Source organism: Siniperca chuatsi, linkage group LG17, assembly GCF_020085105.1.
Source record: "Siniperca chuatsi isolate FFG_IHB_CAS linkage group LG17, ASM2008510v1, whole genome shotgun sequence".
Lineage (NCBI taxonomy): Eukaryota > Metazoa > Chordata > Actinopteri > Centrarchiformes > Sinipercidae > Siniperca > Siniperca chuatsi.
The window spans coordinates 442,501-467,500 of NC_058058.1; the positions used below are offsets into that span (position 1 = coordinate 442,501).

Sequence of the window (25,000 nt, forward strand, 5' to 3'; positions counted from 1 at the left end):
GCTGGTTTGGGTTCAGGTTTGCTGGTTTGGGTTCAGGTCAGATGCTGGTTTGGGTTCAGGTCAGCCGCTGGTTTGGGTTCAGGTCAGATGCTGGTTTGGGTTCACCTGTCCAGTAACCAGGATGTTGTCTGTGTGCAGCTACAGGAGCTGATGTGTCACGTGATGATGGGAAACCTGGTGATGTTCAGGAAAGACTCCGTACTCAACATCCTCAGTGAGCAGCACACACTCATATGAATACTGTGTTGGTGTTTGGACCGCAGTGGACTCTGTCCTCATGTCTTCTTCTTGCTGTTTCAACAGTTCAGTCTCTGGACTGGGAGACCTTTGAGCAGTACAGCACCTGGCAGCTGTTCCTGGCCCACAGTATCCCTCTGGAAACCATCATCCCCATCCTGCAGCACCTCAAATATAAAGGTGAGCAGCGGAGCAGCATCCCAGTTTGTGTCAGACCGGGTCTACCAGTCAGTGACCACAAAGGGGAGCCGGTCAAAACCACTACACAGCGGTCAGTGTTCAGTCCAGGAGACATTCGCTGTCCTCCAGTCTGAAACGGGTTCCTCCCGTCTTTGCTTTGTGTTTCCAGAGCACCCGGAGGCCTTATCCTGCCTGCTGCTGCAGCTCCGCAGAGAGAAGTAACGCAAACACACGGCACAGCACTGATGCCTTCATGTTACAGCTTCCCGTGTCCCTGTTCATGTCTCTCGTCTGTCTGTGTGTCCCAGGCCGAGTGAGGAGATGGTAAAGATGGTCCTGAGTCGTCCCTGTCACCCCGAGGACCAGTTCACCACCAGCATCCTGAGACACTGGGCGTCCAAATACGACGACACGCTGGGAGAACACATCAAGGCCCAGCTGATCAAGAACAACAACCAGCCCCGCAAGAGACAGAGGTGAGGACGGACTGAGACAGAGGGACAGAGGTGAGGACAGACTGAGACACTGAGACAGAGGGACAGAGGTGAGGACAGACTGAGACAGAGGGACAGAGGTGAGGACAGACTGACCGCACTGAGACAGAGGTGAGGACAGACTGAGACAGAGGGACAGAGGTGAGGACAGACTGTCCACACTGAGACAGAGGGACAGAGGTGAGGACGGACTGAGACAGAGGGACAGAGGTGAGGACAGACTGAGACAGAGGGACAGAGGTGAGGACGGACTGAGACAGAGGGACAGAGGTGAGGACAGACTGAGACAGAGGTGAGGACGGACTGAGACACTGAGACAGAGGTGAGGACAGACTGTCCACACTGAGACAGAGGGACAGAGGTGAGGATAGACTGAGACAGAGGGACAGAGGTGAGGACAGACTGAGACAGGTGAGGACGGACTGTCGACACTGAGACAGAGGTGAGGACAGTCTGAGACAGAGGGACAGAGGTGAGGACAGACTGTCCACACTGAGACAGAGGTGAGGACAGACTGAGACAGAGGTGAGGACGGACTGTCCACACTGAGACAGAGGGACAGAGGTCAGGACAGTCTGAGACAGAGGGACAGAGGTGAGGACAGACTGTCCACACTGAGACAGAGGTGAAGAGGTGAGGACAGACTGTCCACACTGAGACAGAGGTGAGGACAGACTGAGACAGAGGTGAAGAGGTGAGGACGGACTGTCCACACTGAGACAGAGGTGAGGACGGACTGAGACAGAGGTGAGGAGGGACTGTCCACACTGAGACAGAGGGACAGAGGTGAGGACAGTCTGAGACAGAGGTGAGGACGGACTGAGACAGAGGTGAGAACAGACTGAGACAGAGGGACAGAGGTGAGGACAGTCTGAGACAGAGGTGAGGACAGACTGAGACAGAGGTGAGGAGGGACTGAGACACTGAGACAGAGGGGAGGATGGACTGAGACAGAGGTGAGAACAGACTGAGACAGAGGGACAGAGGTGAGGACAGTCTGAGACAGAGGTGAGGACGGACTGAGACAGAGGTGAGGAGGGACTGTCCACACTGAGACAGAGGGACAGAGGTGAGGACAGTCTGAGACAGAGGTGAGGACGGACTGAGACAGAGAGACAGAGGTGAGGACGGACTGAGACAGAGGTGAGGACGGACTGAGACAGAGGTGAGAACAGACTGAGACAGAGGGACAGAGGTGAGGACAGTCTGAGACACTGAGACAGAGGTGAGGACAGATTGAGACAGAGGTGAGGAGGGACTGAGACACTGAGACAGAGGGGAGGATGGACTGAGACAGAGGTGAGAACAGACTGAGACAGAGGGACAGAGGTGAGGACAGTCTGAGACAGAGGTGAGGACAGACTGAGACAGAGGTGAGGAGGGACTGAGACACTGAGACAGAGGGGAGGATGGACTGAGACAGAGGTGAGAACAGACTGAGACAGAGGGACAGAGGTGAGGACAGTCTGAGACAGAGGTGAGGACAGACTGAGACAGAGGTGAGGAGGGACTGAGACACTGAGACAGAGGGGAGGACAGTCTGAGACAGAGGTGAGGACGGACTGAGACAGAGAGACAGAGGTGAGGACGGACTGAGACAGAGGTGAGAACAGACTGAGACAGAGGTGAGAACAGACTGAGACAGAGGGACAGAGGTGAGGACAGTCTGAGACAGAGGTGAGGACAGACTGAGACAGAGGTGAGGAGGGACTGAGACACTGAGACAGAGGTGAGGACAGTCTGAGACAGAGGTGAGGACGGACTGAGACAGAGAGACAGAGGTGAGGACGGACTGAGACAGAGGTGAGAACAGACTGAGACAGAGGGACAGAGGTGAGGACAGTCTGAGACACTGAGACAGAGGTGAGGACAGACTGAGACAGAGGTGAGGACAGACTGAGACAGAGGTGAGGAGGGACTGAGACACTGAGACAGAGGGGAGGATGGACTGAGACAGAGGTGAGAACAGACTGAGACAGAGGGACAGAGGTGAGGACAGTCTGAGACACTGGGACAGAGGTGAGGACAGACTGAGACAGAGGTGAGGACAGACTGAGACACTGGGACAGAGGGGAGGACAGACTGAGACAGAGGTGAGGACAGACTGAGACACTGAGACAGAGGGGAGGATGGACTGAGACAGAGGTGAGAACAGACTGAGACAGAGGGACAGAGGTGAGGACAGTCTGAGACAGAGGTGAGGACAGACTGAGACAGAGGTGAGGAGGGACTGAGACACTGAGACAGAGGGGAGGATGGACTGAGACAGAGGTGAGAACAGACTGAGACAGAGGGACAGAGGTGAGGACAGTCTGAGACACTGGGACAGAGGTGAGGACAGACTGAGACAGAGGTGAGGACAGACTGAGACACTGGGACAGAGGGGAGGACAGACTGAGACAGAGGTGAGGACAGACTGAGACACTGAGACAGAGGGGAGGATGGACTGAGACAGAGGTGAGAACAGACTGAGACAGAGGGACAGAGGTGAGGACAGACTGAGACAGAGGTGAGGAGGGACTGAGACACTGAGACAGAGGGGAGGATGGACTGAGACAGAGGTGAGGACGGTCTGGTTCAGTCCACATGGGGACAGTTTCCTGTCACATGGACACACGTTAAAAACCGGTAACGTGTCTGTCTTCAGTCTTCGCAGCTCCAGCAGTAAACTGGCTCAGCTGACCCTGGAACAGATCCTGGAGCACATGGACAACCTGAGACTGAGCCTGAGCAACACCAAGAACAACTGTCAGTACACTCACAGTTATTGATTGATTATCAGTGTATTGATGATCGATGACTGATCGACTGTGTTTGTCTCTGTCAGTCTTCACTCAGACTCCGATCCTTCAGGCTCTGCAGCACGTTCAGGCCAGCTGTGACGAAGTGCACAAGATGAGGTACGCACACACACACACACACACGCTGACAGATGACATCACGCCGGGTGCTAATGACATCACTTCCTCCTCCTGCAGGTTCAGCGACCTGTTTGCCCTGGCGGAGGAATACGAGGACTCTCAGACGAAGCCTCCGAAGTCTCGCCGTAAGGCTCCGGCCTCCTCGCCTCGCTCCCGGAAAGGCGCGGCGCCGCCCACCAACAACGAGGAAGAGAGCGCCTCCAGCAGCGCCTCAGTACGTACCGTCCACGTCACTGACACGCGGCCATTTTCCACAGCTCGTCCAGGTCCCGGTGGGGACGGTCGGTAAAACACCCGGAATCTGTTCCCGACCGATTCCTGATCTCTCAGATCGTCTCTTCCGGACTCTACAGACGTCTGCAGACAAACTGCTGACGTAAACAAACACGAGCTGCCGACGGACTCAACATGGCCGACCGCCTTCACAGTCTGGAGACACTCGGTGCGGGTCCTCACGACAGCGGCGTTCAAGTCCCAATTTAAAGATTAACCTTCTGTCCGTCACGTTAAAGTAAGAACTTACTGTTTGATGAGAAGGACGAGTGCTCGGCCTGCTGCCGCTGTTACACCAGATTCTGTGACCCGTCGGATTCTGTGAGTCCGGACCGGGTTCGTGAGTCCGGACGGGGTTCGTGAGTCCGGACGGGGTTCGTGAGTCCGGACGGGGTTCGTGAGTCCGGACCGGGTTCGTGAACGTCACAGAGACTCTGAGCTGAAAGCCCGACACCCTCTCAGCTCAGGGTCTCTGTGGTTCCGGTCTCATACTGAGGGAAATAAACGTCCTGCACGTTAGTTACGGCAACATCACCGACGCGTTCCCCGCCTGTTCGTATCCGCCGCTCGGACGGGCGCACCAGAATATCATGTGTTTACCTCCGCTGTACAAACAGGAGCTCGAACGTCATAAGCCACAATGTCACAGCGCCCCACAGTGGTCGGAGGGCCCCGTTATTCGAGTCCTGGCATTGGACTGACGGGCGTTTTGTTTGGAAATCTGGGCGAGCCTCGAAACGGCAGATAAGAATAAATAATGAGGCGAAACTGAAATTGAGAGACGCATTTAGAGAATTTGAATTTCTGAAGCGTTCCCAGGTTTTAAACAGGACCGAGCCCCGCAGGCGGCGGACCCCATGTTGTCCCTTTGGACGGAGCCCGATCGGGCCCCTTCGGTAGCGCCTGGCCACCAGACGCTCGCCGGGGCTGGCGACCAAAGCCGCCTTCCTCTCGAAGGTTTCTAGAACCCTTTTTTATATTGTGGAAATCCTGGAAGAGTCAAGTTGTCTCTTAATTGATGTAATTTGTTCTCCGTTCGTTCAGACAGGAAACGGGGAGGTGTGATGTGCGACACAAACGTCCCCAGCTGGCGTCAAACTGGCGACGTTGTGGTTACGCGTCGGTTAACTTGATTTCCTGTGTTTCAGGAGGAGGAGGACTCGAAGCCCAAAGCTCCGAAGAGAAAGAAGAAAGGCTCCGACAGCGACTGATGGACCTTCTGACCAATCACACGCCAGCTGCCACAGAGACCGTCAGCCAACCAGCCGCTCTGACCACTGGAAGAGGCCCCGCCCCCTCCCAATGACACGCACTGACCGCCGCGGGAGGGGCGGGGCCGCAGACTTTCAATCCATGTGGTGAACTGACTGTCACATGAGGGAGACTGATGCTGTTTCCATGGAGACAAGGACTGGCCGCTGACCGGCGGGTCAAAGGTCACTGTGTGGCTCCCATGTGGCTGTTCTCCCATGATGCACCGGGAGGAGGAAACCACGAACTCTGGGAACCAACACACAGACTGATTTTAATACAGGGAACATGATGATGATGATATAAATAATGATGAAGATGAGTGCGGTTGTTTGTGGCTACTTCTGTCCCTTTGTTTCAGTTTTTCTCCTTTTTTGTTTTTTGGGGTTTTTTTTTTTTTTTTGGGGGGGTGGACTCTTATTGTGGAGGATGCTGACTTCCTGCTGTTTTTAGCAGCTCCTTCCTGTTTGTCTCTGAACATCATGTTGGAGGAATTCTTCATATAAAAACGGACGGTTTGTTTCAGGTTGTCATCTGTCTGTTACTGGGGGGGCGGGGCTCCCGGGGGGCTGGGGGGCTGGGGGCGATCCAGAAGGAGTTCGGTGTCGGTCGGTTTCTGATTCTGCAGCTCGTCTCTGAACTTCGGCTGCTGCTGGAAAATTATTCAAGTTGATGAAAGAGTCTTTTACAGGAACGGGTTTCAGGAAACGCGTTCGAGGAAACGATGAAACCGTAACCGCGTGACGGGCCGGCGGGCGTTGAGTCTGTCGGAGCAGCGGACGCGTCGCCGGCTCGGCTGCATGAAGAAGCAGAACCAAAGTTTAACAGCTGGAAATTAATTAATGGGGAAATAAACGTTTTTATTCCTGTTTTTCTTTCCTTTTTTTACACAAAATGTATTAATTTATTAACAGAAAATGAATCCAACAGTTTTGATAATGGGGGCCTCGGTGAGGGGGGGGGGCCCTCAGGGAGGAGGGGGAGGGAGTCCCTCGGTGGGGGGGGGGTCCCTCAGGGACGTGTCCTCGGCCCTCTGTTCTTCCCAGTGAACTTCATACAGGTTCACGCGCAGTGTGTCGTGCGGTTCACCTGCCGCATGTATGCACATACTCAGCCGCCCCACAATGCATTGCGTCTCTGCAGACTGTCCAGTGGAGATCATGTGATCACACGACTGTGTTGCTGGAGTATACCTGTGCAGGGCGTCAGTGTCAGACGCCATAAACTGTGACATGAAAAGGTGTTTGGTGTTACCATCACCGTCAAACCCGTTACCTGAGTTTACTCGGCACCGATGACGTCATGAAGGTCTTTGTAATGAGACTTTAAGAGATTTACTGCATTATAATGGTTTTACCATAAACCGGTTTTCTGCAGGTGAGTTCCATGAAGACCAGCTGTGCCTTTGTGTTCTGGTTTCTGTTAATAACGTTTAAAACACACACTGAGCAGGAAGCTCAAGAGTCAAACAGAAAGCTACACACGAAGCTTTCAGACCCTTTAAGGGTCGGAAACCAGCAGGCGGAGTGAGATCCTGGTCTGGATTGCTAACTGGATTCAGACTGATGTGTGATTGGATCCACCTGCTGCTGACGATATAAAGCAGGAGACCAGGGCCGGACCTGCTTCAGACCAGGTGAGACGCAGACTCAGGTAAGTGGACCTCCCTGATCCAGAGCTGTGGCCCCAGGTGGTCGATGATCTTCAGTCTCATTCAAACCTTTAAAGTTTCCGAAGTTTCGTCTGTTTCCTGAATGTTTGTGAGTGTGTTCATCACGTGACCTCCACCTGAACCCGCACCTGTCTCTCTGCAGCCTCTGTCATCATGTCGGCCGTTAAATCCGGATCATCTCTGCGGAGTCTGGTTCTGACTCCAGAGCGGATTCCGTCCTTCATCATCCCCTCCCGCAGTCCGCTCCTCTTCCGCTCTCCGTGGCCTCACCGGAGCTCACCGGACCGGACCCGACTGCTGTCGGACCATGACGAGGACAGTCCGGGAGCGAGCCCTCCCGGGACCCCGCTCAGCCCCGCGGCCTCGCGCCGCTTCCTGCTCCGCCTGCAGCCGCCGCGGATCAGACGCGCCCGCCGCGCCGCCGCAGCTGCGGCAGAGTCTGACGCGGACACGGACCTGACGACGCGCGCGGCCATGTCGCTGCCGCACGTGGGGAAGGTGACCACGCCCTACGGCTTCCGCGCCGTGCTGGCCGAGAGCCCGTGCACGCGCCGGCGGGAGTCGCTGTTTCACCGGAACAAACCGGTGACGGTCACAGACACCGACCTGCAGGACCCGGCGGACCCCCCGCCTCTTCCCGGTCCCAGTCCCGGTCCCGGCAGGTCCCGGGTCAGTCTGCGGCCCGTTAAAGCTCTCAGTCTGCAGGTGATGAAGGAGCTGAAGAGACCAGCAGCCGCTCTAAAGGCTCTGAGTCCCGCCAGGAGGACACACCCCTGCTGACGTCACATGGCCGGAAACACTCCGCCTCACCTGTCAGGTAGACCGGAAACAACAGAGGTTTGCTGATCTCAGAGCAGCAGGACTCGGATTATGTAAATGTGTTTAAATATTTTAATAAATGATTAATAAAAGTCTTTCTGGAGCTAAACGTGTTTGACCTTTGACCTTCGTCACAAGTTTAAATCATCCAATCGGTGACTTGCCTGCAGACGGCTCCGTTTCCATGGCAACTGAAGTCGCTTACTTAAACAGAATCAAGTTTCACATCAAAATGTTGAGCTCTGCACGGAGGCTGCAGCACACAGCAGAGGTACTTTACTGCAAACACCTGACGGCAGGTAAAGGCTTCACACACTAATGAGAAACACGACGCTCAAGCTGTCTCTTAGCAATATGTCCGGATTTTATTAAAGTGTCTCAGCGCCGCGTGGCGAGGGGGGGGGGGACCTGGTCTGTGCAGCTCGTCGTGTTTCTCTCTCAGCAAAATAAAAGGTCAAACGTTGTGGCGTCCTGCGTGTGACGCACACACCGTTACAGCTCAGCAACACTACACCACTGAAACGTAACAAACGGCTCTGATGCCAAATAACACACACGAAGACTAACGCGTGATGTTTGTGGTCAAAGAAAACATCAAAAAGCAATAAGACGAACGGCGTCCTGGTCTCTCTGCCAGCGCTGTTCTCAGGCCGAACGCCGTTTCTCCTGGGCCCCGTGGTCTCGCGTGGGCAGGACTGTGCGGTCTCTGCGAAGGGGGTCAGTAGAAATGGCTGACGGGCGTAACCCTCGACTAACGAGTGCTGTGACCGTGGTAACGCTTTCTCTGTAATCTGTGACTCCGGTTACCTGCACTGTGGTGGAAGCAAAGGTAAAAGTGCTGACACGGGTTTTGGCAGAAGGGGGCGCCACGGTTACACTCGGCCAGGATAACTGATCTGAAAGCTGTAAATCCGACGTCCCGGCAGCCGACCGGAGGTAAACGGGTTCTGTGAGTCTGCAGGTGAGTCGGCGGACTTTGTCTCAGTGTGGATGTTTGAGTCCTGGTCTCTGATCTGGTTTGTGGTCTTTAACTTCAGCGCCTGAAGCTGGGCTCGGGACCGAAGTTCAGCATTAAACTTTAATCCGACGCCTTCAGGGTTACGCGGAGAGCAGCGCTGAGTGAAGAGTTTTATTTCGGGAGTGGGCTCCGGGGGGCCGGTAGTGAGCACGGATCGGCGATGGCAGGTGGAGATGATGACGCGTGGATTTCCGGGGTCCGTCGAGGCGAGTCTGAGAGCGCGGCAGGCTGGACCAGAGACGAGGTGGACCTGAACACAGGAAGCAGCAACACACAGCAAGATACCTGCCGGTCTGGAGAAGGCTGGACCGAAGAGCCGGTCTAAGTACTGCAGGCTTCAGGTGCGTGGCAGGTAGAGCGGGACAGTCAGGTGACAACTGAGGTAGCCACGCCCAGACACAGAGACAGAGACAGAGAGAGACACAGAGACAGAGAGACAGAGAGAGACAGACACAGACACAGAGACAGAGACAGAGAGAGACACAGAGACAGAGAGACAGAGAGACACACAGAGACAGAGAGAGACACAGACAGACAGAGACACAGAGACAGAGAGAGACACAGAGACAGACACACAGAGACACAGACAGAGAGAGACACAGAGACAGAGACACAGACACACAGACACAGACACACAGAGACAGAGAAACAGAGAGAGACAGACACAGAGACACAGACAGAGAGAGACACAGAGACAGAGAGAGAGAGAGACACAGAGACACAGAGACAGAGAGAGACAGACACAGACACACAGAGACAGAGAGAGACACAGAGACAGAGAGAGACACAGACAGACAGAGAGACAGAGACACAGACAGAGAGAGACAGACACAGACACACAGAGACAGAGAGACAGAGAGAGACACAGAGACACAGAGACAGAGAGAGAGAGAGACACAGAGACACAGAGACAGAGAGAGACAGACACAGACACACAGAGACAGAGAGACAGAGAGAGACACAGAGACAGAGAGAGACACAGACAGACAGAGACAGAGAGACAGAGAGAGACACAGAGACACAGAGACAGAGAGAGAGAGAGACACAGAGACACAGAGACAGAGAGAGACAGACACAGACACACAGAGACAGAGAGACAGAGAGAGACACAGAGACAGAGAGACACACAGACACAGAGAGACAGAGACACAGACAGAGAGAGACACACAGACACAGAGAGACAGAGACAGACAGAGAGAGAGAGACACAGAGACACAGAGACAGAGAGAGACACAGACACACAGAGAGAGAGAGAGAGAGAGACAGAGACACAGAGAGACAGAGACACACTCGCCCTCTGAGGCTGCTGTCTTTCAGTTCAAACACAAAGAGATCTGAGGAACAGACAGGAGGATGATAATTAATAATAATAATAATAATAACTGGAGCTCTGTGGCCTCTTCACCTGTCAAATGAAGGCAACAGATACAATAATAATAATAATCCAGCTCAGACATTAAGTCCAAATCACAGGAGACGCTTGGCAGAAGCAGACGCGAGCTGTAATGTGAAATCTAAGAAGAAGAGCGGCGGTCTGCTGTCTACAGAGGAAGGAGCGCAGGATGTTGAAGGTGAGCACAGACCTTTGACTTCCTGTCTGTATTAAAGCTGTTTAAAGTTTCATCATCAGTCATACAGCTCACATTAGTCTGAACTGAACAATCAGAGGTGTAACAGCGCCACGAAGCCAAGATATGATTTATATTACAGATATTAATGGTTTTAACAACTTTTTCACTGTTGTTCAGTTTCTCTGAAAAATGTGACAAAAGACGATTTTGTAATTTTATATTTGAAAACGTGTTTTAATAAAACATTTACCCGGAGAAGCGGATTTATCTCCTTCAGAGTTCATTTATTTGTTTTTCATTCATTGCGCCGCATGGTCCAGTCGCTGCCAACGTCACAGTGACGCGGTGACGCACAGCCGGAAATGTAGTTTTTGGCAGATGCGTCTCATCGTTGTGGCGGGTAAGTGTGTCTGTGCTGTGACGGAGCGTTAATGTTAAACCCGAGCAAAGCGTCCGGTACCGGGCTGTTAGCGTGAGTGCTGGACCGGAGAGTCAGAGTCTGGGCAGGCTCCCCGGGACCGGCTCCGTCTGGAGGACCGGGCTGTCAGGCTAACGTTAGCTGCTAGCCGGCTTGGTGCGTGTTAGCATGCTAGCTGGGGGAGAGCAGACAGTAGATCTGGTTTACCGGACTGAGCGCAGAACAACTCCGGCCTGAGCCGACGGTGAGGAGCCGAGAGACGCTAGCTGTTAGCCGAGAGACGCTAGCTGATAGCCGAGAGACGCTAGCTGTTAGCCGAGAGACGCTAGCTGATAGCCGAGAGACGCTAGCTGATAGCCGAGAGACGCTAGCTGTTAGCCGAGAGACGCTAGCTGTTAGCCGAGAGATAATAATAACAATAATAAAACTTTATTTATAGAGCACTTATCAAAACAAAGTACAAAGTGCTTCACAACAAGAGAAATAAAACACCACAGTGAATGACGAGATATAAAGAAATACATAAAATACACAAAAGCAGTAAAATAAAGAGTAAAATAAACAACCAGTTCAGGTAAAACATGCTAGCTGTTAGCTGCAGAAGCTAGTAAACAGGCTCTCTGTGTTTCTGGTTGAATTCCGTGTTATTTCCGGGACTCGTTTTATATTTTATTACATTTAAATGGCAGCAATAGTGGAAAGTAACAAAGTACATTACTTATAATTTACTATTTATGCTGAAAATCCCGTACATTAATTTCTGAGATGTATATGTGTGTATATATATATATATATATATATATATATATATATATATATATATATATGATGACTTGTTGTAGATGAAACTTCCAACAGAATTCAAATCAGCTCCACATCAAACTGCTGCAACAACATTTAGCTGTTAAAGTGAAAGATTAAAGTATTAAAACTTACTTTCAGTACATTTAGCTGATAATAGTTTTCCTGCAGTGACATTTTGAAGTTTCTTCCTCCTCACTGCTCTGAAATAATACTTATTATAATAAAAATAAACGATGCGTTTTACATATCTTTACACCCGGAGCAGCTCGACAGAACCGCCGGCGTCCTTCAGGGCGGTCCTGTCCGGCCCGTTGGCTGCAGCCCCCCCCCGTGGCGTCCAACCGGCTCGTCCCGCAGCCGATGACGCCTGTTGCCGCTCACGGAAGAACCGGAAGCACAACCGAATGTTTAAACGGGACGTTGAGGCTGCGTGTAGCCGCGCAGCTAGCCCGCATCGTGCTCCATCGCAGCGCTGACAGCCGGAGGGGGCCCTGACCTGACCCGGCTCGGGCCGCACCGCGACCAGTGGACCGGCTGGACCAGTGGACCGGCTGGACCAGTGGACCGGCTGGACGGTCCATGAGAGACACTCGACTCCTGATCAGTAAAAACTGCAGTATGCTGACGAAACAGTTTTGTGCTTTGACATTTGGTTATCCAGTGAGACATTTAATTAATAATTAATAATAATAATAATAATAATACATTTATTTAGCAGTTTCCACGAACCCAAAGTGCTTCAGAGGAAAGAAAACAACATCAGACCAGAGCCGGTTCCAAGCAGCCGTATAAATAATATGCAAACTGATTCACTCAACACTTTCTGGTCTGTGCCGATTGAATGTTGGGCTCTGCTTTGCGACATTACCTGAGTATATAGACACTAAGCTGGGGGGGGGGGGACATCATATCGCCCAGCCCCACTAGGTGGGGGTCCATCCGAAGACTGCAAGTCTAGGTTCTGGTTTCCTGATCTTGTGGTATCTGGATCAGAATGATCACATCTGCAAATTCTTTGAAAAACCAGGACAAACCTACAAGATCAGTTTCGTCTGCGACGGCCGCGAGCGGGGGTTAACGTTCCGGCTGTGAGCCGGTTTTGCTCGTCTCTGGTTTCTGAGTGAACCGAAGGTTTGGGGTTTTAGACGTGATGACGATCAGCTGAGTAACGTTCCCTGTCCGTCGCTGTTTCAGAGGTCATGTTTCTCCACAATGAACCCGGTCTGCAAACGCCTCAAACTCAGCCCGTCCAGACCTGCTGTCAGCGGCAGACCGCCGCGCTCCGGTCCGCAGCTCCTCTCCCATGATGCTCCGCTGCCGCCGCCTCCTGCTGCTCCTGCAGGGGGCGGAGCTGAGGAGGAGGAGGAGGAGGAGGGTTACCTGCTGGTGGAGGAAGACACCACCGACTCCAGCCTCATCATCACCATGGGTAACGCACACACACACACACACACACAGGATTTGGGGTTAGCGAGGTAACTTCAGGTTTAACCCGGGGTTTGATGATGTCACAGTTCGGTCAGGTACAGGTGTGTTGGATGATGAGGATTATGATGCGACTGAAGGCTGCTTTCTGAAACTAATAACTTTACTAAAGAAGATTTAAAGCTGGAGGGACTTTTCCGTGTAAATGACGCCCGAGCCAGACGAGTTAATGTCCCCGCCCCCGCCGGGCGCGGCGCGGCGCTCTGCAGCGCCCGTACGGACGGAAACCGGAGAGTCCGGATAAAACACGGTGCTGCTCCCTGTTACATTTACTGCCTGAATAACGGATGGCCGTCCTGAACTGCGGACGCTGAGTTTCTGAACCCGAGCCGGAGCTCGCTGCAGGCCAGCGTCGTCGCGTCATGTTTGTGTAGTTACTCCGGCTGCCTGAAGGGGGAGACGCACGTCCCGCAGCTTTCAGTTAAATAGTTTAACTTTAACAACCGAGTCTAGAAACGAACACAAACGAACATCAGTCGTGTTCAGAGTCAGTCGGCTGCTGAAGCCTCGCCTCCTCCACCTTCGTCTCTGAGACTCGTTATTTCAGTCAGAAAGCTTTTGTCTTGCTGCTCAGAACTTCGTCTGTAATATGTTTGGCTGTTAATGTAACACAAACGTTAACTCTCGGCTCGAGAAACGGCGCCTCTGCTGGAGAAACGGCGTTACGTGCTGACCTTCCAGCGCCTCAGCAGCTCGCTGACTCAAACCCCCAGCGCGCCGCCCGCCGAGCTTTTCTCTGACCCCCGTGCGGCTCCGATCGCAGGCTCCCGCTAACGAACACTTGCTCAGTATTTCCTGTAGTTTTTCCGTTATTTGACGATTCTGCACGTTTAGCCGTTTCCGGTGACGCCCCAAGTCGTCGGATTTGATCCACTCTCACTAAACCAAATTCATTTCCAGATGCTGAGAAATTCTGCACTCCGGCGGCGCGGGACGGCGCCGCGTCAGCGCCGGCTCTTTCCAGGTGCTGATTAACAGTTTCCCCTCGGGATCAATGAAGCGTTTCCGATTAGCCGCAGGAAGCTCCTCGGTGTCGCTGTTCCTCAGACAGACGGGTACACCAGGTAGACCGAGCAGAGCATCGCGGTCGCATCGTAGGCTTCGTATCTCACGGTGGAGCAGTTTGAACGGTGTGATCTGATTGGCCCCCGCAGCGTGGCGCCGGGGCCCGCTGGGCAGCGTACGCAGAGTGCGAAGTGCTTTCTAATATTTTACTTTACGTTATTGTCAGATTCATATTTTAGCCGCAGGACTTTCTTCATCTACTTACCGTGTTTCCGAAGCGCGGAGATGAAGCTGATTGTGATGTCACAGGACGCCCAGGTACAGGTGTGTCGATGATGATGTCGCTGTCTGCCTGTCTGCGTGTCTGTCAGAGGACAGCCAGGTGGAGGTGAAGGCAGCGAGGAGGAGAGCGGTGAGGAAGAGGAAGAAGAGACTGACCGAGGAGGAAGAGGGGGGCGGAGCCTCGGAGAGCGAGGAGGAGGAGGCGGGCGTAGACGTGGAGATCGACAGACAGCTGGACCAATCGCTGGAGACAAAGTCCAAACAGCACAACCTGACCACGGTGAACGTCAGAAACATCATCCACGTGAGTCCATTCACACACTGAGTCCGCATCAGACCAGCTGAGTCCACATCAGACCAGCTGAGTCCGCATCAGACCAGCTGAGTCCGCATCAGACCAGCTGAGTCCACATCAGACCAGCTGAGTCCACATCAGACCAGCTGAGTCCGCATCAGACCAGCTGATCTCAGACCAGCTGAGTCCGCATCAGACCAGCTGAGTCCACATCAGACCAGCTGAGTCCGCATCAGACCAGCTGATCTCAGACCAGCTGAGTCCGCATCAGACCAGCTGAGTCCACATCAGACCAGCTGATCTCAGACCAGCTGATCTCAGACCAGCTGAGTCCACATCAGACCAGCTGATCTCAGACCGGCCGAGTCCACATCAGACCAGCTGATCTCAGACCAGCTGAGTCCGCATCAGACCAGCTGAGTCCACATCAGACCAGCTGAGTCCGCATCAGACCAGCTGATCTCAGACCAGCTGAGTCCGCATCAGACCAGCTGAGTCCACATCAGACCAGCTAATCTCAGACCAGCTGAGTCCGCATCAGACCAGCTGATCTCAGACCAGCTGAGTCCGCATCAGACCAGCTGAGTCCACATCAGACCAGCTGAGTCCGCATCAGACCAGCTGATCTCAGACCAGCTGAGTCCGCATCAGACCAGCTGAGTCCACATCAGACCAGCTAATCTCAGACCAGCTGAGTCCGCATCAGACCAGCTGAGTCCACATCAGACCAGCTGAGTCCGCATCAGACCAGCTGATCTCAGACCAGCTGAGTCCGCATCAGACCAGCTGATCTCAGACCGGCCGAGTCCACATCAGACCAGCTGATCTCAGACCAGCTGAGTCCGCATCAGACCAGCTGATCTCAGACCAGCTGAGTCCGCATCAGACCAGCTGAGTCCGCATCAGACCAGCTGATCTCAGACCAGCTGAGTCCACATCAGACCAGCTGATCTATAAATGAAAACTGAAGTAAAAATAAACCTGAAGTGATTATTTCTCAGCCAATCAGAGTTTAGTCAGTGGATGACGACATAAACTAATATATACATATATAATAATAACAATAATATATATATATATATATATATATAATAATAATTATAATAATATATTATAATAATAACGTATTCACCTCTCTCTGAAATGAGCTTTAAAAACATTTTTAAACATTGTAGATTTAAACGTGACCTTTGACCTACAGGAAGTGATCACCAACGAACACGTGGTGGCCATGATGAAAGCCGCCATCAACGACACCGAGGCCGTCCCTCCATTTGTGAGTCTCGGCCAATCAGAACACACAGTTGGACAGTTGATGTGTTAATTAACCTGCAGAACTCTTCACGACTCACCCTTTTTCTTCAGGAGCCCAAAATGACTCGGTCCAAGTTTAAAGAAGTCGTGGAGAAAGGAGTGGTGAGACCTGTCTGTCTGCCTGTCTGTCTGTCTGCCTGTCTGTCTGTCTCTCTGCCTGTCTGTCTGCCCGTCTGTCTCTCTGCCTGTCTGTCTATCTCACCTGTCTCACCTGTCTCTCTGCCTGTCTGTCTGCCTGTCTGTCTGTCTGCCCGTCTGTCTGCCTGTCTGTCTGTCTGCCTGTCTGTCTGCCCGTCTGTCTGCCTGTCTGTCTGCCCGTCTGTCTGCCTGTCTGTCTGTCTGCCCGTCTGTCTGCCCGTCTGTCTGCCTGTCTGTCTGCCCGTCTGTCTGTCTGCCTGTCTGTCTGTCTGCCCGTCTGTCTGCCTGTCTGTCTGTCTGTCCGTCTGTCTGCCCGTCTGTCTGCCTGTCTGTCTGTCTGTCTGTCTCACCTGTCTCACCTGTCCTCTGACTGTCTGTCTCACCTGTCTGTCTCACCTGTCTGTCTCACCTGTCCTCTGTCTGTCTGTCTCACCTGTCCTCTGTCTCTCTGTCTCACCTGTCCTCTGTCTGTCTGTCTCACCTGTCTCACCTGTCCCCTGTCTCACCTGTCCTCTGTCTGTCTGTCTGTCTGTCTCACCTGTCTCACTTGTCCCCTGTCTCACCTGTCTCACCTTTCCTCTGTCTGTCTGTCTCACCTGTCTCACCTGTCCTCTGACTGTGTGTTTCCTGTCAGGTGATTCCAGCCTGGAACATTTCTCCCATCAAGAAGACCAGCGAAGTCAACAAGGTGAAGGTCGAACACCTGAAACCAGTTTAAGACAAAGTCCATTTGTTTTATTTGACGTTTAGAAAACGTTCTGAAAATGTTCTGAAACGTTCTGAAAGCGTTCAGAAAGCGTTCAGAAAGCTTTCTGAAAACGTTCTGAAAGCGTTCTGAAAGCGTTCTGAAAGCGTTCAGAAAACGTTCAGAAAACGTTCTGAAAGCGTTCTGAAAGCGTTCTGAAAACGTTCTGAAACGTTCTGAAAGCGTTCTGAAAACGTTCTGAAAGCGTTCTGAAAGCGTTCTGAAAGCGTTCAGAAAATGTTCTGAAACGTTCTGAAAGCGTTCTGAAACGTTCTGAAAGCGTTCTGAAAACGTTCTGAAAGCATTCTGAAACGTTCTGAAAGCGTTCTGAAACGTTCTGAAAGCGTTCTGAAACGTTCTGAAAACGTTCAGAAAGCGTTCTGAAAGCGTTCTGAAAGCGTTCTGAAAGAATTCTGAAAACGTTCTGAAAGCATTCTGAAACGTTCTGAAAGCGTTCTGAAAGCGTTCTGAAAACGTTCAGAAAGCGTTCAGAAAACGTTCTGAAACGTTCTGAAACGTTTAGAAAACGTTCTGAAAATGTTCTGAAACGTTCTGAAAGCGTTCAGAAAGCGTTCAGAAAGCTTTCTGAAAACGTTCTGAAAGCGTTCTGAAAGCGTTCTGAAAGCGTTCAGAAAACGTTCAGAAAACGTTCTGAAAGCGTTCTGAAAGCGTTCTGAAAACGTTCTGAAACGTTCTGAAAGCGTTCTGAAAACGTTCTGAAAGCGTTCTGAAAGCGTTCTGAAAGCGTTCAGAAAATGTTCTGAAACGTTCTGAAAGCGTTCTGAAACGTTCTGAAAGCGTTCTGAAAGCGTTCTGAAAACGTTCTGAAAGCATTCTGAAACGTTCTGAAAGCGTTCTGAAACGTTCTGAAAGCGTTCTGAAACGTTCTGAAAACGTTCAGAAAGCGTTCTGAAAGCGTTCTGAAAGCGTTCTGAAAGAATTCTGAAAACGTTCTGAAAGCATTCTGAAACGTTCTGAAAGCGTTCTGAAAGCGTTCTGAAAACGTTCAGAAAGCGTTCAGAAAACGTTCTGAAACGTTCTGAAACGTTCTGAAAGCGTTCTGAAACGTTCTGAAAGCGTTCTGAAAGCGTTCTGAAAACGTTCTGAAAGCGTTCAGAAAATGTTCTGAAAGCGTTCAGAAAATGTTCTGAAAGCGTTCTGAAAACGTTCTGAAAGCGTTCTGAAAGCGTTCTGAAAACGTTCTGAAAGCGTTCTGAAAACGTTCTGAAAGCGTTCTGAAAGCGTTCTGAAAACGTTCTCAAAGCGTTCTGAAAACGTTCTGAAAGCGTTCTGAAAACGTTCTGAAAGCGTTCAGAAAATGTTCTGAAACGTTCTGAAAGCGTTCTGAAAACGTTCTGAAAACGTTCTGAAAGCGTTCTGAAAACGTTCTGAAACGTTCTGAAAGCGTTCAGAAAACGTTCTGAAAGCGTTCTGAAAGCGTTCTGAAACGTTCTGAAAGCGTTCTGAAAGCGTTCTGAAAACGTTCTGAAAGCGTTCTGAAACGTTCTGAAAGCGTTCTGAAACGTTCTGAAAGCGTTCTGAAACGTTCTGAAAACGTTCAGAAAGCGTTCTGAAAGCGTTCTGAAAATGTTCTGAAACGTTCTGAAAGCGTTCTGAAACGTTCTGAAAGCGTTCTGAAAGCGTTCTGAAAACGTTCTGAAAGCATTCTGAAACGTTCTGAAAGCGTTCTGAAACGTTCTGAAAGCGTTCTGAAACGTTCTGAAAACGTTCAGAAAGCGTTCTGAAAGCGTTCTGAAAGCGTTCTGAAAGAATTCTGAAAACGTTCTGAAAGCGTTCTGAAACGCGTTCTGAAAGCGTTCTGAAAGCGTTCTGAAAACGTTCAGAAAGCGTTCAGAAAACGTTCTGAAACGTTCTGAAACGTTCTGAAAGCGTTCTGAAGCGTTCTGAAAGCGTTCTGAAAGCGTTCTGAAAACGTTCTGAAAGCGTTCAGAAAATGTTCTGAAAGCGTTCAGAAAATGTTCTGGCGTTCTGAAAACGTTCTGAAAGCGTTCTGAAAGCGTTCTGAAAACGTTCTGAAAGCGTTCTGAAAACGTTCTGAAAGCGTTCTGAAAGCGTTCTGAAAACGTTCTCAAAGCGTTCTGAAAACGTTCTGAAAGCGTTCTGAAAACGTTCTGAAAGCGTTCAGAAAATGTTCTGAAACGTTCTGAAAGCGTTCTGAAAACGTTCTGAAAACGTTCTGAAAGCGTTCTGAAAACGTTCTGAAACGTTCTGAAAGCATTCAGAAACGTTCGGAAACGTTCTGAAAACGTTCTGAAGCATTCTGAAACGTTCTGAAAGCGTTCTGAAAGCGTTCTCTCTGTAATTGAAGTTTTTAAAGGATGTAGTTTGTGTTCAGGCTCCGCAGTTTGTGGACATCCCTCTGGCTGAGGAAGACTCCTCCGATGAAGAGTACCGTCCTGATGAGGAAGAGGAGGACGAGACTGCTGAAGATGTGAGGCTCCGCTGCGCAGTTTCATACTGATTATTGATTGATGGATGTGTGTGTGTAAACGTATTGATGACTGATTGATGGATGTGTGTGAAGACGTATTGATGACTGATTGATGGATGTGTGTAAACGTATTGATGACTGATTGATGGATGTGTGTGTGAAGACGTATTGATTATTGATTGATGTGTGTGTGTGAAGACGTTCCAGGAGAGTGACATGGAGAGCACAGCTTCGTCTCCCAGAGGGAGTCGGCTGAACAGGGTGGAGGAGGACAGCTGCAGTCCCTGGCAGGTAACTCTGCTTTCTGCATCCACATGCCCGCGAGGGTCTGTGTGATGTAAATGTTGTCACCTGTCGAGGGTCTTTACACGCCGACAAACGTGTCCACATACAGGTGTGTGTATGTGACACCCAGTGACTTAGAAATAAGACACTTCCTCTGTGTGTATTTGGACTTTATTCAGCGCTTCCCGGTGGGTTTTTTTCCTGTTTCGACCTGCGATAAGATCAGTTCAGCCAATCACAACAAGTGACATCACACATGGCAACAGCCAGTAGGCGATTTGAGGGGGGACGCCATCCCCCTTGTTAGCAAAATGACCAAAAACCCGTCCCCCTTGTTGACCTGCTCAGAAGCTGCTGTGCTTCGTCTCGTAGCGGCGCTGCTTTTAATACTCGCCACGGTCTCTGAACATGTGAGACGTCCTGGTGTCGAGCTGCCTGGGGGGACACTGAACACGTCAGAGTCCGTTCTGGATTCAAAGCTCTGTTTCCGCTGTCTACTTTTCTCTTTAGAGCTCGCCATGTGAAATGATTTCTCCGACTCGTCTCTCCCTGTGTGTGCGTTCCTCACTCACTGACTCGCCGGCCGCTAAACCGACGCCGTAAAGGCTGGAAAAGCTGCGCCTTAAATTACAAACGCTCCGTCAAAATGTAATAATTCTCAACAACTGATCGATGTTCTCTGCAGCAGACGGGGGAAAGAGAGAGTGCACTGTAACTGTAGACTAGAATCATGTCAGCAGACCTGCAGAGTCCTCCGACAGCAGGTCTGGACTCGTCTCTTTCCTGTCCACTGGCTTTATGCCCTTTATTTATAGTTGACAGTAGAGATAACAGGAAAGGAGGGGGGAGGAGAGACGGTAAAGTTCCCTGGTTGTGCTTGAACCTGGTTGGCACCCCAACCCCTTGGCCACCAGGACTCCCCCACTCGCATATCCACCTGCCATTAAAGCCACAGCTGATGTCAGAGTGACGTATTTACAGTCGTCAGGTCCTTTCCTGGTGTGAAACGTCATTGAAACAAGAGGGGTGGTAAACATGGGGGTAAACACTGGGTATTCGTGGGTCTTCGTGGGTTGACTTTCCTGGAAAAAGGCCTTAGAAGGTATTAAATGGTCTCAAATTTTAGTCACAAAAGACATTAAAATCATTAAATTGCATTCTCTATACTAACAGAAACCACCAGCTGTACCACTGTCATACTCTCCGTAGAAGCTTTAATCTGCGCCTCCTCATCACATGACAACACAATATAGATCAAACCCTGAAAAGTTTCCCCTCCCCCCCTTCAGACTTCTCGGAGTCGCTCCAGGCGTTTGAGGGCGGGGTCTGTCTCAATGGGACCTCCCCCTCCCCCCAAAGCCCCGCCACCCAAAGCAGTGACTGACAGCACCTTCCTGGAGGAACTCCATGCTGTGGAGGAGGAGCTGGCTGTGTGTATGGAGCCCTACCAGGTAACAAACACTGAAAAACCTACTGTCAGAACAACACATCCAAACATGAAAGTAGTAGAGCTTTAGGACCAGTCGGTAGCGCTTTAGGACCAGTCGGTAGCGCTTTAGGACCAGTCGGTAGAGCTTTAGGACCAGTCGGTAGAGCTTTAGGACCAGACGCTTTAGGACCAGATGGTAGAGCTTTAGGAGCCATCGGTAGAGCTTTAGGACCAGACGGTAGAGCTTTAGGACCAGACATTAGATCTTTAGGACCCGTCGGTAGAGCTTTAGGACCAGACATTAGAGCTTTAGGACCAGACATTAGAGCTTTAGGACCAGACAGTAGAGCTTTAGGACCAGACGGTAGAGCTTTAGGACCAGACGGTAGAGCTTTAGGAGCCATCGGTAGAGCTTTAGGACCAGACTGTAGTGCTTTAAGAGCCGTCGGTAGAGCTTTAGGACCAGACGGTAGAGCTTTAGGAGCCATCGGTAGAGCTTTAGGACCAGACTGTAGTGCTTTAAGAGCCGTCGGTAGAGCTTTAGGACCAGACATTAGAGCTTTAGGACCAGACGGTAGAGCTTTAGGACCAGACATTAGAGCTTTAGGACCAGACGGTAGAGCTTTAGGACCAGATAGTAGAGCTTTAGGAGCCATCGGTAGAGCTTTAGGACCAGACAGTAGAGCTTTAGGACCAGACAGTAGAGCTTTAGGACCAGACATTAAAGCTTTAGGACCAGACATTAGAGCTTTAGGACCAGACATTAGAGCTTTAGGACCAGACGGTAGAGCTTTAGGACCAGACGGTAGAGCTTTAGGACCAGACGGTAGAGCTTTAGGACCAGATAGTAGAGCTTTAGGAGCCATCGGTAGAGCTTTAGGACCAGACAGTAGAGCTTTAGGACCAGACATTAAAGCTTTAGGACCAGACGGTAGAGCTTTAGGAGCCATCGGTAGAGCTTTAGGACCAGACGGTAGAGCTTTAGGAGCCATCGGTAGAGCTTTAGGAGCCATCGGTAGAGCTTTAGGAGCCATCGGTAGAGCTTTAGGAGCCATCGGTAGAGCTTTAGGACCAGTCGGTAGAGCTTTAGGACCAGACATTAGAGCTTTAGGACCAGACAATAGAGCTTTAGGACCAGACGGTAGAGCTTTGGGACCAGTCGGTGTGGAGCTTTAGGACCAGACTGTAGTGCTTTAAGACCCGTCTGTAGAGCTTTAGGACCAGACGGTTAGAGCTTCAGGACCAGACATTAGAGCTTTAGGACCAGACAATAGAGCTTTAGGACCCGTCGGTAGAGCTTTAGGAGCCATCGGTAGAGCTTTAGGACCAGACTGTAGTGCTTTAAGACCCGTCGGTAGAGCTTTAGGACCAGACGGTAGAGCTTCAGGACCAGACATTAGAGCTTTAGGACAAGACATTTTTAGGACCAGACGGTAGAGCTTTAGGACCAGACGGTAGACCAGCTTTAGGACCAGACGGTAGAGCTTTAGGACAGACGGTGAGAGCTTTAGGACCAGACGGTTGAGCTTTAGGACCAGGCACGGTGAGCTTTAGGACCAGGACGGTAGAGCTTTAGGACCAGACGGTAGAGCTTTAGGACCAGGCGGTAGAGCTTTAGGACCAGACGGTGAGAGCTTTAGGACCAGACGGTAGAGCTTTAGGACCAGACGGTAGAGCTTTAGGACCAGGCGGTGAGAGCTTTAGGACCAGACGGTAGAGCTTTAGGACCAGAGGACCAGATGGTAGAGCTTTAGGACCAGATGGTAGAGCTTTAGGACCAGTACAGTTTTAGGGACCAGCTTTAGGACCAGACAGTAGAGCTTTAGGACCAGACATTAGAGCTTTAGGACCAGACAGTAGAGCTTTAGGACCAGACATTAGAGCTTTAGGACCCATCGGTGAGCTTTAGGACCAGACAGTAGAGCTTTAGGACCAGACATTAGAGCTTTAGGACCAGACGGTAGAGCTTTAGGACCAGACATTAGAGCTTTAGGACCAGACATTAGAGCTTTAGGACCAGTCGGTAGAGCTTTAGGACCAGACGGTAGAGCTTTAGGACCAGACGGTAGAGCTTTAGGACCAGACGGTAGAGCTTTAGGACCAGACGGTAGAGCTTTAGGACCAGTCGGTAGAGCTTTAGGACCAGACATTAGAGCTTTAGGAGCCAGACATTAGAGCTTTAGGACCAGACGGTAGAGCTTTAGGACCAGACGGTAGAGCTTTAGGACCAGACGGTGGAGCTTTGGGACCAGGCGGTGAGAGCTTTAGGACCAGGCGGTAGGACCAGTCGGTAGGGCTTTAGGACCAGACGGTGAGAGCTTTAGGACCAGACGGTAGAGCTTTAGGACCCGTCGGTAGAGCTTTAGGACCAGACGGTAGAGCTTTAGGACCAGTCGGTAGAGCTTTAGGACCAGACATTAGAGCTTTAGGACCAGACATTAGAGCTTTAGGAGCCATCGGTAGAGCTTTAGGACCAGACATTAGAGCTTTAGGACCAGACATTAGAGCTTTAGGACCAGACGGTAGAGCTTTAGGAGCCATCGGTAGAGCTTTAGGACCAGACTGTAGTGCTTTAAGACCCGTCGGTAGAGCTTTAGGACCAGACGGTAGAGCTTCAGGACCAGACATTAGAGCTTTAGGACCAGACAATAGAGCTTTAGGACCCGTCGGTAGAGCTTTAGGAGCCATCGGTAGAGCTTTAGGACCAGACTGTAGTGCTTTAAGACCCGTCGGTAGAGCTTTAGGACCAGACGGTAGAGCTTCAGGACCAGACATTAGAGCTTTAGGACAAGACATTAGAGCTTTAGGACCAGACGGTAGAGCTTTAGGACCAGACGGTAGAGCTTTAGGACCAGACGGTAGAGCTTTAGGACCAGACGGTTGAGCTTTAGGACCAGACGGTAGAGCTTTAGGACCCGACGGTAGAGCTTTAGGACCCGTCGGTAGAGCTTTAGGACCAGACATTAGAGCTTTAGGACCAGACGGTTTTAGGACCATCGGTGAGAGCTTTAGGACCAGACTGTAGTGCTTTAAGACCCGTCGGTAGAGCTTTAGGACCAGACGGTGAGCTTCAGGACCAGACATTAGAGCTTTAGGACCAGACGGTAGAGCTTTAGGACCAGACGGTAGAGCTTTAGGACCAGACATTAGAGCTTTAGGACCAGACAGTAGAGCTTTAGGACCAGACTGTAGTGCTTTAAGACCCGTCGGTAGAGCTTTAGGACCAGACGGTAGACCTTTAGGACCAGACGGTAGAGCTTTAGGACTAGACGGTAGAGCTTTAGGACCAGACGGTAGAGCTTTAGGACCAGACGGTAGAGCTTTAGGACCAGTTGGTATAGCTTTAATAAACAACACAAACAAGTTGTGGATATGCTGAATTGATTATTGATTATTGATCTGTCTCTTTCAGCCTCTGTCTGAGTCGGAGGAGGAGGTGGGTCTGATGGCGTACCGGACTCGGTCCAAGCGTCCTCTACGTGACATCCCGCTGGGCCGTCTGGAGGCGGAGCTCCGAGCTCCTGACATCACACCTGACATGTACGACTCCAGCTCCGCCCACGAGGACAGGGAGTGGACTGATTGGCTGAGAGGACTAATGACCTCAGAGATGGACAATGAAGGTGTGTGTGTAGCTCAGTATGACTCTCTTTAAGTGTCTCTCTCTCTCTCTTTCAGTTCAATTCAAGTCAGTAAGCTTTATTGGCATGAAGGTCAGGTGAACAATATTGCCAAGCGTCAAATTAAATAATGACATGAGAAAAAATGCAATTTATTAAGAAAATAAATAAATAAAAAGAACCAGAAAATTGCAGAAAACAGTAAACACGTGTTTGTGTGTGTTAGGCGAGATAATTGTTTGTCATATTCAATGATGTTGTGTATTTGGTCAGGATCTGTCTGTGGTCACTG

General features: G+C 50.9%; 3 protein-coding genes across 3 annotated transcripts in view; all 3 read left to right on the forward strand.

Moving 5' to 3' along the window:
- The window catches only part of ints3 (integrator complex subunit 3), a 22,292-nt gene extending 16,411 nt beyond the window's left edge, over positions 1 to 5,881 (forward strand). Inside the window, exons 22-29 of the mRNA XM_044172060.1 lie at positions 139 to 214; positions 304 to 417; positions 587 to 635; positions 726 to 893; positions 3,559 to 3,659; positions 3,739 to 3,811; positions 3,890 to 4,046; positions 5,254 to 5,881. Of these exons, the coding sequence (XP_044027995.1) occupies positions 139 to 214; positions 304 to 417; positions 587 to 635; positions 726 to 893; positions 3,559 to 3,659; positions 3,739 to 3,811; positions 3,890 to 4,046; positions 5,254 to 5,316 (801 nt within the window). The 3' untranslated portion in view covers positions 5,317 to 5,881. The remainder of the gene's footprint in view (positions 1 to 138; positions 215 to 303; positions 418 to 586; positions 636 to 725; positions 894 to 3,558; positions 3,660 to 3,738; positions 3,812 to 3,889; positions 4,047 to 5,253) is intronic.
- A 907-nt stretch (positions 5,882 to 6,788) lies between these two features.
- Positions 6,789 to 7,942, forward strand: LOC122864577 (C2 calcium-dependent domain-containing protein 4C-like). The gene is made up of 2 exons (XM_044172150.1): positions 6,789 to 7,009; positions 7,171 to 7,942. The coding sequence occupies exon 2, from the start codon at positions 7,182 to 7,184 to the stop codon at positions 7,806 to 7,808; it is 627 nt and encodes a 208-aa protein (XP_044028085.1). The 5' UTR covers positions 6,789 to 7,009; positions 7,171 to 7,181; the 3' UTR covers positions 7,809 to 7,942.
- Positions 7,943 to 10,412: 2,470 nt separating this feature from the next.
- The window catches only part of gon4la (gon-4 like a), a 30,677-nt gene continuing 16,089 nt past the window's right edge, over positions 10,413 to 25,000 (forward strand). Inside the window, exons 1-10 of the mRNA XM_044172311.1 lie at positions 10,413 to 10,436; positions 12,853 to 13,087; positions 14,520 to 14,734; positions 15,927 to 16,001; positions 16,091 to 16,141; positions 16,812 to 16,865; positions 19,279 to 19,374; positions 19,573 to 19,665; positions 20,949 to 21,110; positions 24,501 to 24,711. Coding sequence (XP_044028246.1) covers positions 10,428 to 10,436; positions 12,853 to 13,087; positions 14,520 to 14,734; positions 15,927 to 16,001; positions 16,091 to 16,141; positions 16,812 to 16,865; positions 19,279 to 19,374; positions 19,573 to 19,665; positions 20,949 to 21,110; positions 24,501 to 24,711 — 1,201 coding nt within the window. The 5' untranslated portion in view covers positions 10,413 to 10,427. The remainder of the gene's footprint in view (positions 10,437 to 12,852; positions 13,088 to 14,519; positions 14,735 to 15,926; positions 16,002 to 16,090; positions 16,142 to 16,811; positions 16,866 to 19,278; positions 19,375 to 19,572; positions 19,666 to 20,948; positions 21,111 to 24,500; positions 24,712 to 25,000) is intronic.

What these genes read in the sequence shown, in the direction of transcription:
- LOC122864577 (XM_044172150.1), top strand. Translation starts at nt 7,182, where the DNA reads ATGTCGGCCGTTAAATCCGGATCATCTCTGCGGAGTCTGGTTCTGACT.